Here is a 13,634-nt window from a genome sequence, read left to right on the forward strand (position 1 = left end):
CACTCCCTGCAACACAGTAGAGGGAAGCAACAAGAAGAGACTCTGTAGTGTGTCCTAAAGGCCCAATGAATGAGGTTGTGCGACCTATTCCTCTGGATTAAGTCTCCAGATTTTGCTGTTGCCCAAGATTAGAGACAGAAACTTATGAATCATTAAGTTTGCTGTCACAAAAACTAAGAAACTCCCAGTCCCCTTTGCAACATCATATATTTTGCTTTAAAAAGTCAAAAAGACAAAGAAAGAGCAGCAAACAAACTATTAACAGACAGTGTGTACATAGAGGCACATGACTGTATCCCAGCACTCTCGAGGCTGAGGCAGGTGGATTTCTGTGAGTTAGAGACCAGGACTGATCTACATAGAAAATTACAGAACATTCAGAGTTACATCCTGCTATCTCCAAAACAAAATATAAACAAACAAGCAAAAGCAAGCCTACTATATTGAAATTTTTGTCTAAGTGATTCTAGAAAAAAAACTAGTAACATCTTCAAGTTCTTTGTCACCAACCAAAGTGAACTAATAGATGACCTGCCTCCATGACCTCTCTATAATATTTGAAGTTTTGCTTAGCTTTAGTATATTGGCTTCAAGACAGGGTCTTCTGTATGGCAGGCTGGCTTCAAATTCAATAGGTACTAATGATAGCCTCCAATTCATGATCTTCCTATCACTACCTGTCAATCATTGGGATTAAAGGCATATGTCGCCATGCCCAGTTCCCTTTAGTTCTTTTTGTTACTGACTGGCTCAGGCCAGGGAACACAAATCCCAAAGATTAGAACCCAATGTCTTCTTCACAGTTGGACCACAATGTTCCCTTTGCCCAAGGGGAGTTTGGTCTGGGTTAAAGCACCTAAAAGTTGTTGAGATTGTTGGTTCTGTGTTCTTTACCTCTTGAAACCTCTCCTTTTGAACAATGAACACTGACCTGGCAAGTCACATGAACATTTAAGTAACAGCTTTGAGGTCTCTTCCCTCTGCCCAGCACTTGGAGAGTAGAGTTGATGAATGGACCTTCCTTTAGATGACTGGCCAGACCACCATAACTGCAGCCTGCTTGTGTGAACACCTCAAGGTGAAGAACCAGCCTGTCTCCATCTTAGGCTTAAAAGTCATCTTAGAGTGAAAACAAATTAGGTTCATTTCTGCTTATGATTAAACCTCTGTAGCTCAAGGATTTGGTTTTGCCCCACCTCTACCCTTAACTATAAATGGTTCCATTCTGCCTGTTCCAGGAATGACAATTATGTCTTTATTTTTTTAAAAAATTGTTTACAACCATTTTGTGACTCTACCTTTGTTTCAGAAGCTTATGTGACCACCCACAATAACTTGTGATGCCCACCTACCAACCATGTCATGGTTTCAGGAGGACTATCTTAGTATGCTTATGTTATGCTCCTGTAACACGAACTGTTTCACCCACCAAAATCCTTCATTTGGAAACCCCTTCCTGAGCTACAGAAGACTTGTGTTCCTTACATTCAAAGTGATGACCTCTTGAACCCTGCCTTAGGGAAGGCAGTTATTTTACACAAATAAAAAGCTTGCTTTAATCAATTGCTTGCTTTAATGAATTTGATCATGATAGTTTGCGTTGGCAGTCTACCTACTCCCATCTGTGGGCTTAACCCAGGGATGCCCGGAGGAGACACCACCCCAACTGCCAAGGTTACCGGGACCATGGCCACTGCTGAGTTTAGCCTCAGGAGCCTTGGATCCAGTTACACCACAGCAGGCATCCCACAGCTGCTTCAGTAGACTTCACTTTAGCCATGAGAAGCCTTAGTGGCTTCTCCATATCCCTCCATCTTCAGCAAGCATCATGGGGTTGGGGACAATTTTCCCAATGACTCAGCTAGTTCCATGACTGATATGCACTCAAGGCTTCTGATTGGTGGATCTCAATCAAACATGCCCATGAACCTCTTCTGGCTATAAAAGCAGCCTGATTTTGATTATTATTGGTCAGTCTGCTGTTTGTATGTCCCACATGCTCTTTGGTAGAAGCTGACTGTATGACTATCAAATGTTAAGACAGACTGGTCTTGAAAAGGAAGTCTTGTCTGGGGGAGACCCCAGAGGTCAGAACATCCACATAGCAGTAAAATCAGGAAAGTGAGTGCATGTAGATTAACCTGTGATTAGGGAAATCCAGCAGGGGACCCAAGCAAGGTATGGCCTGTCACCTGAGTAGTAGCATGGAGGGGTCAGGAGCTGTAGCTGAGATGGCAGCGTCCAGGGAGAAAGGGAGAAGAGGAACTGGGATCCTCATGCAGTGCTTCTCAGTGTGGACCATGGTCCTTCCTTCTCTCAGTGACGCTGCCACTCTGAACACAATCTGCTACTCTCTAAGAGGTCCCACATGAGTGGGGGGGTCAGGGGAGATTTATTGAAAATATTATTAAATCCATAGAGAGACAGGAAACAGGACAGTGAGGCTCTCGGGAACAGAGACAGAAAAGATGACCTGGATTTTAAGGAGACGAAATCATAGCCTACATGGCAGAAGTGGGGGTTCTCTTCTTGTACCTCCTGTTCAGGGACAAGATGTATCTGAGATCAGGACTGTAGCCATGCTTTCTGAATCTAAGGCAGAAGACAGGGAGGAGAGTGAGATGCAGGGTGTGTGGCCAGCATCCATACTTTGATGGAAACTGACCACCTTGGTGAGATGCTGGGGCTTGGAAGTCTGGTAGCAGCAGATAACAGACAGTGTCTCAGCAGGTGCCTGTGGGTGACCGTGAGAGGAAAAAGAGGAGTTTTAAGAGTTAGTCTCCCTGCACATTTGGGTGGCTAGAAACCAAATCAGGTTATTGGGCTAGGCAGCAGCGCCTTTTCTCACAGTTATATGGCTGGACGACACTATTTTTGGTTCATTAATATGCAATTTTAAAATGCTTCGATTAAAATAAATTTAGAAAATGTTATGATCATGATTTATCCCTGGGGAATCTAAATTGTTATTTTCATTTATTTATTTATTTATTTAAGATTTCTGTCTCTACCCGTCACTACCTCCCATTTCCCTCCTTCTCCCCCAATCAAGTCCCCCTCCCTCGTCAGCCCAAAGAGCAATCATTTTCTGACAGAGCCTCTGACTGGCTTGGAGCTCAGCAATAAGGCTAGAGTAGCTAACAGCCAGTCCCAGGGCTCTACCAGGCCCTTGCTTGTCCAGGGCTGGGATTACAAATTCCTGCCACCTCCCTGGCATATATTGTGGGTTCTCGGGATCAAGCTCAGGTCCTCCTGCCAAGGGCAAGTCATTGGTGACTCAATCACTTCACTAGCTCCCTTGCGTGCCTCTCAAAACAATCTTCCCCAGGCAGCCCCTCACCTGCTCCTTGGCATGACAGCTGCTCACCTGGCTGGGGTTTCAGCTTTAGTCTGCTGGCCTGTAGGAGAAGAACCAGTGTCAGTGTGGCAGCCATGCTGATCCTCTGTCTGCCTCTCAGCTGTTCTCTGTGTTCAGACAAATTAGGGGCCCAGAACAGCAAAAAGCTCTGCAGCAGCCAAACAGGGACAGGTCTGAGTGTCACCAGGAACTGAAGCCAGTCCTCAGCTGGCCTTCTGCACAACACAGCCAATCAGAGGACAGCTCTCCTGTCCACTGCCCCTTGTCCATGTCCTTCTCCCTTTGCTTCCTTCCCCTGTCTTGAACTCATGTCCCCTCCCTGCTCTCCCTGCTCTGCGCTCACCAGGCCTCCCTTTTGTCTCCCTGGAACCTGGATCCCTGGCTTCCCTGTGAGTGCAGCTGCTGCTCCCTGCAGATTCAGTCTCAGGGTTCAAATCCCAGTCAGATCTGCTGCCCCTCAGACTGCTGCTCTCCACCTCTCAGCTGCTCTTCTCATTGTAGTGCTGAGCCCTTCTGAAAACCACTAACTATGTCTTCACACTTTATTTCTGCAACTTCCGTTACACTCCACTATCTGCTATCTCTGCTCCTGCCCTGTGGTCTTCTACTCAGCACGGATTTAAGTCTGCTCTGAACCCAGTCCACACTTGACTCTTGTTTTGTGTGTGTACAAGGTCTCAATGAGCCCAGGCTGTCCTTCAACTTTCTATGTAACTCCAGACGATCTTGTTCTCTTGATCCCCTCTCTGTACTTCCCAATGCTGGGATTCGGGTGTCCCCTACTCTGTCCCCATGATTGTTTCTTAGAATCTTTTTGACTTTTAGAAGACAAATCATTTATCTATACAAAAATGCACTTTATATTTGAATAGAAATTGCATCAAATTTTTAGAATGTTTTGCATTGTAAGGACTTATTGTATAAATTTTTCCATTATTTAAATAATCTTACAAATTTCAGCATTTTCCTACTCTTTTAAAAGTATTTTAGGGCAGTGTGTGTGTGTGTGTGTGTGTATGTGTGTGTGTGTGTGTACATTTGCATGTGTACACACGTGTTTAGATGACAGAGGACACCCTTGGGTAGGATCCTGCAGGAGCTGCCTACCTTCTCTTATGTGACAAGTCTATCATTGGCTTCTCACTGATTGGGCAAGGCTCACAGCTCAGTGAGATTCAGGGATCCCGCTGTCTCTGCCTGCCCTAATGTCTACCAACATGACCAGCCTTTTAAGTGGATCCTGGGGATGGAATTCACGTCCTTGTATTTCTGTGGCAACCAATTTACCAACTATACCATCTTCCCAGCTGCTCTGCAATTTCTCTCAGCCAACGTTTTTTTTTTTATATTTTAGGGTGCAATTCTTTCACCTCTCTTAGTGTAGGTTCTCCCAGACATGTTCTTTTCACCTGTGGGTCTATTGCACACCGTTGTTTAACCTCGTTGATTCCATATCCCCAACTCAAACAGTTCTCTGTTTTCACTGTCTCACCTCCTGTGAGATGCTGTTCCTGAAGGCTGCTCTACCTCAGACCTTGTTTAGCAGCCACAGCCTTTTCCAAATGAGCAGTTAGCCCCTGGGACTCCCGCGAGCACCTTAATTTCCTTAGGAGCAGGCTGTGTTCATCTGCACTTGATACTCTAATTTTCCGCTTGGACTCTAAGGAAGTCAGAGCAGATTCAGTCCTGGTTGAGTTCAGCCTCCTTTTGTCCCTGTGTTCTCTGCACTCTGTCCTGCACAAGCTCCTCCTTCTCCATCCCCCACAGCTGAGAACTCAGAGAAGAAGTTAGGTTGAGGGTCTGGTCCACTCACCTTTGCTTGCACCAGAGGAAGATCATCAGTACACAGACTGGGGTTATGAGCACAGCCGTGGCCAAAGTCACCCCGACCGTGGCTACTATATTCACAAGAGAAAGATTCTTCTGGCCCTCTGTGTTCTCCAAGCCAGCTGTGGTGACTACAGAGGAGACCATGGAGGGGCTCTTCGTGGTGGTTCTGATGACTGTGAAGAAATGGGGAGTGAGCAGATCCTCCCTGGATGAGGAGGGATGGGGTGAGTGTCACATCTTGTCTTCTCTGTGTATGTGGGATGGGGAGCAAATGTTAGAAGTGGGGGTCATCACAACATAAGGAACTGTATTAAAGGGAGTCTCCATTAAGAAGGTTGAAAATCACAGCCCTAGACCCAGGAAACAGCTCCTTTCTCTCTCTTCCCTGAGCCCTGGCAGCTGTGGTTAGACATTACATCAGGTCAACATGGCAGCCGTAGAGACTGCACAAGAACTGTGCTGTGGGCGTCCTCTCACAGGCTGGCTTTAATCCAGTCAACAGCCACTGCTGGATGTGTGGCACAGGCCTTTATCTCAGCACTCGGGAGACAGAGATAGGCAGAGTTCTGTGAGTCAGAACAACCAGAGCTACATGGAGATACCCTGTCTTATAAAAAGCAAAACACCAAAATGTATTTTTAAAAAAAGAGTCAAAGTGCAAAGTCGTGGTCAACAAGGAAGCACACAGAGTCCCCAGATCCTGAAGGGCCAGGTGAAGGAGCACAGGGGGACCTGACACCCAATGTTACACACTGTATTCCCAGTGCTGGGTCTGCAGTTACTTCTCCCTCAGAGGAGAGGCAGGGATCAGAAAATAGAGCAGCCACATCATGAAAATGGGGCATTAGTTTCCAAGACCCTTGGGGTTTCTGTGGGAGCATTGAGGGCAGGAGGGCAAGAAAGGGGAGGCGGGAACTGGCAAAAGGAGAAGAGACAAGGGAGTGGATAGGGATAGGTGAGGGGTGTGTTCTGGGGAGTTAGGAGAAGAAATAGGGAACTATGGTGACAGGTGGAAGCTTACAGTTGAACCATAAGACACCAAGAACTAGCAATGGGCACCAACTGCTTGTTCTGGACATAGGTTGGGGCTGTGTGGAGATGCTCCATACAGGGACTAACTGGAGTCCTGACACAGGACCAAGCAAGTCAGTTATATTCTGGAGAAGGCAGTCCACTTCAAGGTCATGGGGAAGTGGACATGGACAGGACCACTGTGTTAGTTTGGGTCAGAAAGGAGGTGAACTAGGGGGTAGGACACAAGCTGAAGTCAAGAGAGTGGTGGGGTTCCCTCTGAGTAGAGAATTACAGAGAAGCTCAGAGGAGACGAAGACAGCAAAGGCTTGTCACAATTACAGGAAAAGATTCTTTCTGCAGAGGCAGAGGCAAAACCAAGGAAAAGGAATATGAAAGAGGCTCAGAGTTGTGGAGCCTGAGGAGACACCTAAGGGACAAGGAAGCTGGAGAGGCATCGAAGCCACAGCCAGGATGGCTCACCTTGGGTGATAGTGAGGTGGGTCCCTTCAATCGACTGCAATATCTGTATGCCTTTACTTGTGTTCAGACGAACTTGGCAGAAGTACACTGTCTGGTCCTTCTCCTTCAAGTCCAGGATTCTGAGGACTCCAGATGTCTGAGGCTGTGTCCAGTTCAGGATGAGCCGGTCCTTAAAATGCTCATGTGTGAAACCCGAGGAAGAGTTGTAGATCAATTCCCCACGGAGGTTCTTCCGTCTCCAGAGAATCCTCATCTGTGGAATTTGTTCCAATTCCCCAGGATAGGAGAAGGAGAAGGGGATCTCGATGGAGCCGCCTTGGACACCAGAGAGGTGTGCTGGTTGCTCCACCCTATAGCCATTTACTCTGTTGGATCCTGCTGAGTTCCCTGGAAGGATGGGGGAGAATCTGAAGCCATGGAAGGGGATGGAAAGGACAACCCAGAGTTTCCTGAGTCTTCTCCCACAGGCAGGTATAGGACATGGGCAACGACTGTCTCTATGTCCCACTGCCTCATATGCAACAAGACAGACAAAAAAGGGCCGGACTGAACCCACTCTGAGGGATGAGCTCTCTCTTTGGGTACAGAGGGTAGAGAAGCAGTCGCCTGTCCACATGACAGCCCACTCCTCCCAGTCCCACGGTTCTCTCCTATGCTTAATGCAGTTGGCTGCTAGCAAGTCCCTACCACTCACCACCACTCACCAGTTTGCACGCACACTGCTGACAGCAGCAGAAGCAGGACCCACGCTATGACCCGATTCCCTCCATGAAATGAGACCAGCAGAGCCATCAGGCAGGAGAGGAGGCCCTGTGGAGGAAGCCTGGGGCATTCAGGAGTCAGGAGAGAATCAGGGTAAAGTGATCCACATCCCCCAGGCCTTCTCATGTGGAGGACCATGGGGGCAGAACCTCCACATCTCCACTTCCTTGTGGCCAGCAACTTCCTTTATCAATCTGGCTTCTTCTTTTCCATGTTGCAGAAGATCCACCCTTGTGAGACAATGGCCAAACCCTTGAGCCAGCCCTCATTTTGGCAGGAAGATATAGAATTGACCTTACCATGCCAGCTCTCCTCTCTTACACCTAGGCCTCCTGTCTTACCCAGTCTTGCCCATTTCCTATGTGGTCTGTACCTGCTTTGTTTCCTCATCTACATAATTCCCTTCACTCCCTCCCCTCCCCCGATCAATTTTTCATTGCCCCCCCCCCCCAACTTCTGGTTGTTTGTATCTCTCTAGTAACCTCAGGTAGAGAAGTGGTCAGGTTCTGCTCACTTCAAACACAATGAGGAAGGAAGTGATGAGGACACACATTCAGATCCCAGACCTAGTAGAGTTCACCACCACCCTGTGTCTGCTCTTTGCCCTGTTGTTGCCTTTCAGGAACTCTTCACAGAGACCCAGCAAACCCAAAACCCAGTGGACACTGTGGACCCAGCCTCTCACTGCTGCTGAGTCTGTAACTTTCCTGGGCTTCCTGGGTGATCTTCTCCCTCATCTCTACAGCAACTCCATAGCTACTCCAGCTTCTGAAGGAGCCTTCCTGCCTCCCACCATGCTTAACACACACTCAGAAGAGGAAGCCAATAATCAGAGAAGCCCTGGCACATGTCACATGACTGGCATATGGCATATGAGAGACTTTGTCTAGCTGTGACTGTTCTAGAATATTCCTTGAATGAAGTAGGCAAAGAGGGCTCAGAGCACCAATGTGTCTGTCATGATATATCACTGGGGACATCTCTCAGAGTGGACACAGCTGACCTGTGACAGGAAAAGAGGAGTAAGAGATCGAAGCAGAGGCTGTGGTGGCCACAGAGATGGTTCTCTAGGAGGGTCATCCAACCCTTTCCCTTGACAAGGTGCCATCAGTTTACTGAAGGGCAATAAGACATGATTGTAGAGGAATTGAAGAGGAAGTGGCATCATTATCCCTGATTGACATATGCAAAGGTGACTCCCCAGTTCCTTAGATTCCCTGCCATTGACTGCCTTCTCCATGTTTCCCTCAGGTGGCTATGCAGACTGCCCTCTGTGATATCTGCTTCTCTGTCTTCCTCAAAGTCCCCATTGTCTGCTGATCCTTTGACCTGAGCCAGAAACAATTTCTCATGGCCTCACTGCCAGCTGCACATGGACACAATTTTTTATCCATCCATCCTGCGCTTGGAGACCCCAAGCACAGACAGGGCCTATTGAACCTGTCAGAAACCCTCCTCCAACTCCTTTACTGGATGCAGTCTGATGTAGTCCAGGCTCGGCCTTGAACTTGTTACATAGCCAAGGATGACCTTGACCTACTACAGATCCTCTCTATTCTTTCAAGAGCTAAGTGACAGGCATGACCCATCATTCATTTTATTCTTTGTTGGGGAGAGAACCCAGGGTTCTGTGCCAGGCAGGTAAGCACTCCACCAATGAACCTTGCCTTTAGCCTCAGTAAGGTCTGAGAGGGGCTCTCATGGTCGTGTGTACTCACCTCCAGGGTTCATCGAGCCCTGTTGTACATTCTGGGGTCTGTGGGTAAAGAGTAACTCCATTTCTAAGTCACCAAGGAGAGGCTGGGCCTGATGAGGCTGCCATGTGCCTCTGCTGGTCAACAGTTTTTTTTTATTTTATTTTTTAATTTATTTATTTATTAAAGATTTCTGTCTCTTCCCCCCTACCGCCTCCCATTTCCCTCCCCCTCCCCCAAAAGGCTCTGGTTGGTCCTTCAGGATCCCAGTCACTACCATGTGTGTTCAGCCTCACTGCTGCCACCTGCTGGCCTCTGAGTCCCATGTCATGGGCTCTGTTTCAAGTCCTGGACTCAGCTAGATCCCCATAGGGGCCCTGCTGTGGGATGACTTCTGTTCAGGATGCTATAATGAGTTTCCTGCAGTGACAGCCAAGTGTTCGCCAATAACAGTGACTGGACCCTGAAGCCGTGATGCTTTCACAGGGCATGGGCACTTTCTGTGGAAGAGCAGCCTGTGGCCGCAGTGTGCACACACTGGGGCTTTGTGTGGATGTGACCATAGGACCTGACTGCTGCTCATGCTGTAGCATGGGTATACACAGCCTCCACACAACAAATAAGTAAGTGTAATTTAAATATTTAACACAAGGTGGGCTAGGCATAATGATGCATGTCTTTAATTCTAAAATTTAGGCGGCAGAGGGAGAGGCAAGTGGATCTCTGTGTGTTGGAGGCTCCATGGTCTATATATCTAGTCTATATAGCCTGGTCTATATAGCCAGGCCGGCAAAGGCTATACGATGAGACTTTGTCTCAGAAAGCAAAAGCAAGCATACAAACAAAAACAAAAACAAACAACAAAAAACTACAAAATACAGAAGAGCCGAACATGCATGATATCTGAGGTCTTGCTCTGGCCTACGCATACAGGAGCTCACAGTTGTATGCACACACATGCCCCTGCACACAGACACACACCGTCATCAAAGGCACTTTCACAGCTGATGTGCCATCATGTGTTTAACCAGTCCTCCTCCTGAGTAAACATGGCCTCCCAAGGACAGGCTCTATAAGTCTTCAGACTCCAGTTTCTGATAATGTCCCTAGCATAAAGACTCTGATTTTATAACCAGCTGTATTTTCCCGTGACAGTGGTGGCTGAGAACAGGCTTAATTCTTCCTATTTCTGTCTGAACCATCCAATTCCAGAAACTTCCCTCAAATAACCAAAACTGAAGGACCTGTGGGACCTGATGCAGCAGACAACTCATTGATGACAACTGTTCATTTGTTTACCCTTTCCCTGTCACACTCCTAGCATTCCCTATATTCTTCCTTGAATGACAGCATACAAAATCCAGGTGGACCCCAAATTAACCCATCCAGAATGGGTCCTGAAGACAGTAAGGGAGATGCTAGAGGGGATGGTGGAAGGATGGCGGCTGGTGATGTAGACAGGACACTCAGGCTGCAGCTAGGACATTACAGTAGCACAGATGCCCCACCCCCATCTGACCTCTTCTTTCTCTCCTAGGATGACATCATCATCTTCATCTCCCTCATGTGCCCCAAACCTCAGCAGGAGCACCTGCTGCCCCACAGTAGAGGGAAGCAACAAGAAGAGACTCTGTAGTGTGTCCTAAAGGCCAAGTGAGTGAGGTTGCGCAACTTATTCCTCTGGATTAAGTCTCCAGGTTTTCCTGTTGCCCAAGATTAGAGACAGAAACTCATGAATCATCAAGTTTGCGGTCACAGAAACTAAGAATCTCCTAGTACCTTTTGCAACACCATATATTTTGCTTTAAAAAGTCAAAAAGACAAAGAAAGAGCAGCAAACAAACTATTAACAGACAGTGTGTACATAGTGGCACATGACTTTATCCCAGCACTCTCGAGGCCGAGGCAGGTGGATTTCTGTGAGTTAGAGACCAGGAATGATCTACATAGAAAATTACAGAACATTCAGAGTTACATCCTGCTATCTCCAAAACAAAATACAAACAAACAAGCAAAAGCAAACCTACTATAGTTGAAATTTTTGTCTAAGTGATTCTAGAAAAAAAACTAGTGACATCTTCAAGTTCTTTGTCACCAACCAAAGTGAACTAATAGATGACCTGCCTCCATGACCTCTCTATAATATTTGAAGTTTTGCTTAGCTTTAGTATATTGGCTTCAAGACAGGATCTTCTGTATGGCAGGCTGGCTTCAAATTCAATAGGTACTAATGATAGCCTCCAATTCATGATCTTTCTATCACTACCTGTCAATCATTGGGATTAAAGGCATATGTCGCCATGCCCAGTTCCCTTTAGTACATCTTGTTACTGACTGGCTCAGGCCAGGGAACACAAATCCCAAAGATTAGAACCCAATTCCTTCTTCACAGTTGGACCACAATGTTCCCTTTGCCCAAGGGGAGTTTGGTCTGGGTTAAAGTGCCTAAAAATTGTCGAGATTGTTGGTTCTGTGTTCTTTACCTCTTGAAACCTCTCCTTTTGAACAATGAACACTGACCTGGCAAGTCACATGAACATTTAAGTAACAGCTTTGAGGTCTCTTCCCTCTGCCCAGCGACTTGGGAGAGTAGAGTTGATGAATGAACCCTCCTTTAGATGACTGGCCAGACCACCATAACTGCAGCCTGCTTGTGTGAACACCTCAAGGTGAAGAACCAGCCTGTCTCCATCTTAGACTTAAAAGTCATCTTAGAGTAAAAACAAATTAGGTTCATTTCTGCTTATGATTAAACCTCTGTAGCTCAAAGATTTGGTTTTGCCCCACCTCTACCCTTAACTACGCATGGTTCCATACTGCCAGTTCAGGAATGACAGTCACGTCTTTAATTTTTTTGAAAATTGTTTATAACCATTTTGTGACTCTACCTTTGTTTCAGAAGCTTATGTGACCACCCACAATGACTTGTGATGCCCACCTTCCAACCACGTCATTGTTTCAGGAGGACTATCTTGTTATGCTTATGTTTTGCTCCTGTAACACGAACTGTTTCACCCACCAAAATCCTTCATTTGGAAACCCCTGCCTGAGCTATAGAGGACTTGTCTTCCTTACATTCAAAGTGATGACCTCTTGAACCCTGCCTTAGGTTAGGCAGCTCTTGTACACAAATAAAAGCTTGCTTTAATCAATTGCTTGCTTTAATTAATTTGATCATGATACATTGGGTTGGCAGTCTACCTACTGCACCTTTGGGATTAACTCAAGGATGCCCGGAGGGGACACCACCCCAGCTGCCAAGGTTACTGGGACCATGGCCGCTGCTGAGTTCAGCCTCAGGAGCCTTGGATCAAGGTACACCACAGCAAGCATCCCACAGTTGTTTCAGTAGACTTCATTTTTGCCATGAGAAGCCTTGGTGGCTTCTCCATATCCCTCCATCTTCAGCAAGCATCATGGGGTTGGGGACAATTTTCCCAATAACTCAGCTAAGTTCAATGATTGATATGCATTCAAGGCTTCTGATTGGTGGATCTCAAGCAAACATGCCCATGAACCTCTTCTGGCTATAAAAGCAGCCTGGTTTTGATTCTTACTAGTCAATCTGCTGTCCGTTTGTCCCAGCATGCTCTTTGGTAGAAGCTAACTGGTTGACTATCAAATGTTAAGACACCCTGGACTTGAAAAGGAAGTCTTGTCCTAGGGGAGACTCCAGAGACCAGAATATCCACTAGGCAGGAAATCAGAAAAGTTGATGCATGTAGATGGGCCTGTGAGGAATGGAAGCCCAGCAGGGGACCCAAGCAAGCCATGCACTGAAGAGAAGCTTGGAGGGTCAGGAACTGTGGATGAGATAGCTGTGTCTAGGGAGAAAGAGAGGAACAGGGATCCTCATGCAGTGGTTCTCAGTGTGGATCATGGTCCCTGCTTCTCTCATTGAGGCTGCTCCTGGACACAATCTGCTACTTTCTTAGAGGTCTCACATGAGTGGGGGGGGTCAAGGGAGATTTATTGAAATTATTAATAATTCCATAGAGCCACAGGAAACAGCACAGTAAGGCTATCAGGAACAGAGACAGAAAAGATGACCTGGATTCTAAGGAGAGGAAATCAGAGTCTACATGGCAGAAGTGGGGGTTCTCTTCTTGTACCCCCTGTTCAGGGACAAGATGTATCAGAGATGAGACCGTAGCCGTGCTCTCTGGTTCTAATTCAGGAGGCAGGGAGGAGAGTAAGATGAAGGATGTGTGGCCAGCATCCAAACTTTGCTGGAAACTGACCACCTTATTGACAGATGCTGGCCCCTGGAGGTCTGGTAGCAGCAGATAACAGACAATGTCTCAGCAGGTACCTATGGGTGATCCTGAGAGGAACAGGAGAAGTTTCCAGAGTTAGTCTCCCTGTACATTTGGGTGGTAGAAACCAAACCCAGGTTATTGTGCTAGGCAGCAACGCCTTTTGTCACAGTTAAATTGCTGGCCCACACTATTTTTGGTTCACTAATATGTAATTTTAAAATGCTTCATTTAAAATAA

General features: G+C 46.8%; 2 protein-coding genes across 2 annotated transcripts in view; both read right to left on the reverse strand.

Moving 5' to 3' along the window:
• The window catches only part of LOC142851204 (paired immunoglobulin-like type 2 receptor beta), an 82,253-nt gene that overhangs the window by 51,956 nt on the left and 16,663 nt on the right, over positions 1-13,634 (reverse strand). The window lies entirely within an intron of this gene.
• Positions 1,503-7,550, reverse strand: LOC142840446 (paired immunoglobulin-like type 2 receptor beta). The gene is made up of 5 exons (XM_075956971.1): positions 7,387-7,550; positions 6,683-7,069; positions 5,172-5,361; positions 3,368-3,398; positions 1,503-2,734 (listed from the first exon to the last, which is right to left on the reverse strand). The coding sequence occupies exons 1-4, from the start codon at positions 7,472-7,474 to the stop codon at positions 3,386-3,388; spliced, it is 678 nt and encodes a 225-aa protein (XP_075813086.1). The 5' UTR covers positions 7,475-7,550; the 3' UTR covers positions 1,503-2,734; positions 3,368-3,385.

Source organism: Microtus pennsylvanicus, chromosome 1, assembly GCF_037038515.1.
Source record: "Microtus pennsylvanicus isolate mMicPen1 chromosome 1, mMicPen1.hap1, whole genome shotgun sequence".
In the NCBI taxonomy this organism is placed as follows: Eukaryota; Metazoa; Chordata; class Mammalia; order Rodentia; family Cricetidae; genus Microtus; species Microtus pennsylvanicus.

Coding starts and splice junctions, on each gene's coding strand:
- LOC142840446 (XM_075956971.1), bottom strand. CDS start 7,474: ATGGCTCTGCTGGTCTCATTTCATGGAGGGAATCGGGTCATAGCGTGG. Junction 7,070..7,386: donor AGCAGTGTGCGTGCAAACTG/GTGAGTGGTGGT, acceptor CCATCCTTCCAG/GGAACTCAGCAGGATCCAAC. Junction 5,362..6,682: donor CCACCTCACTATCACCCAAG/GTGAGCCATCCT, acceptor ATTTCTTCACAG/TCATCAGAACCACCACGAAG.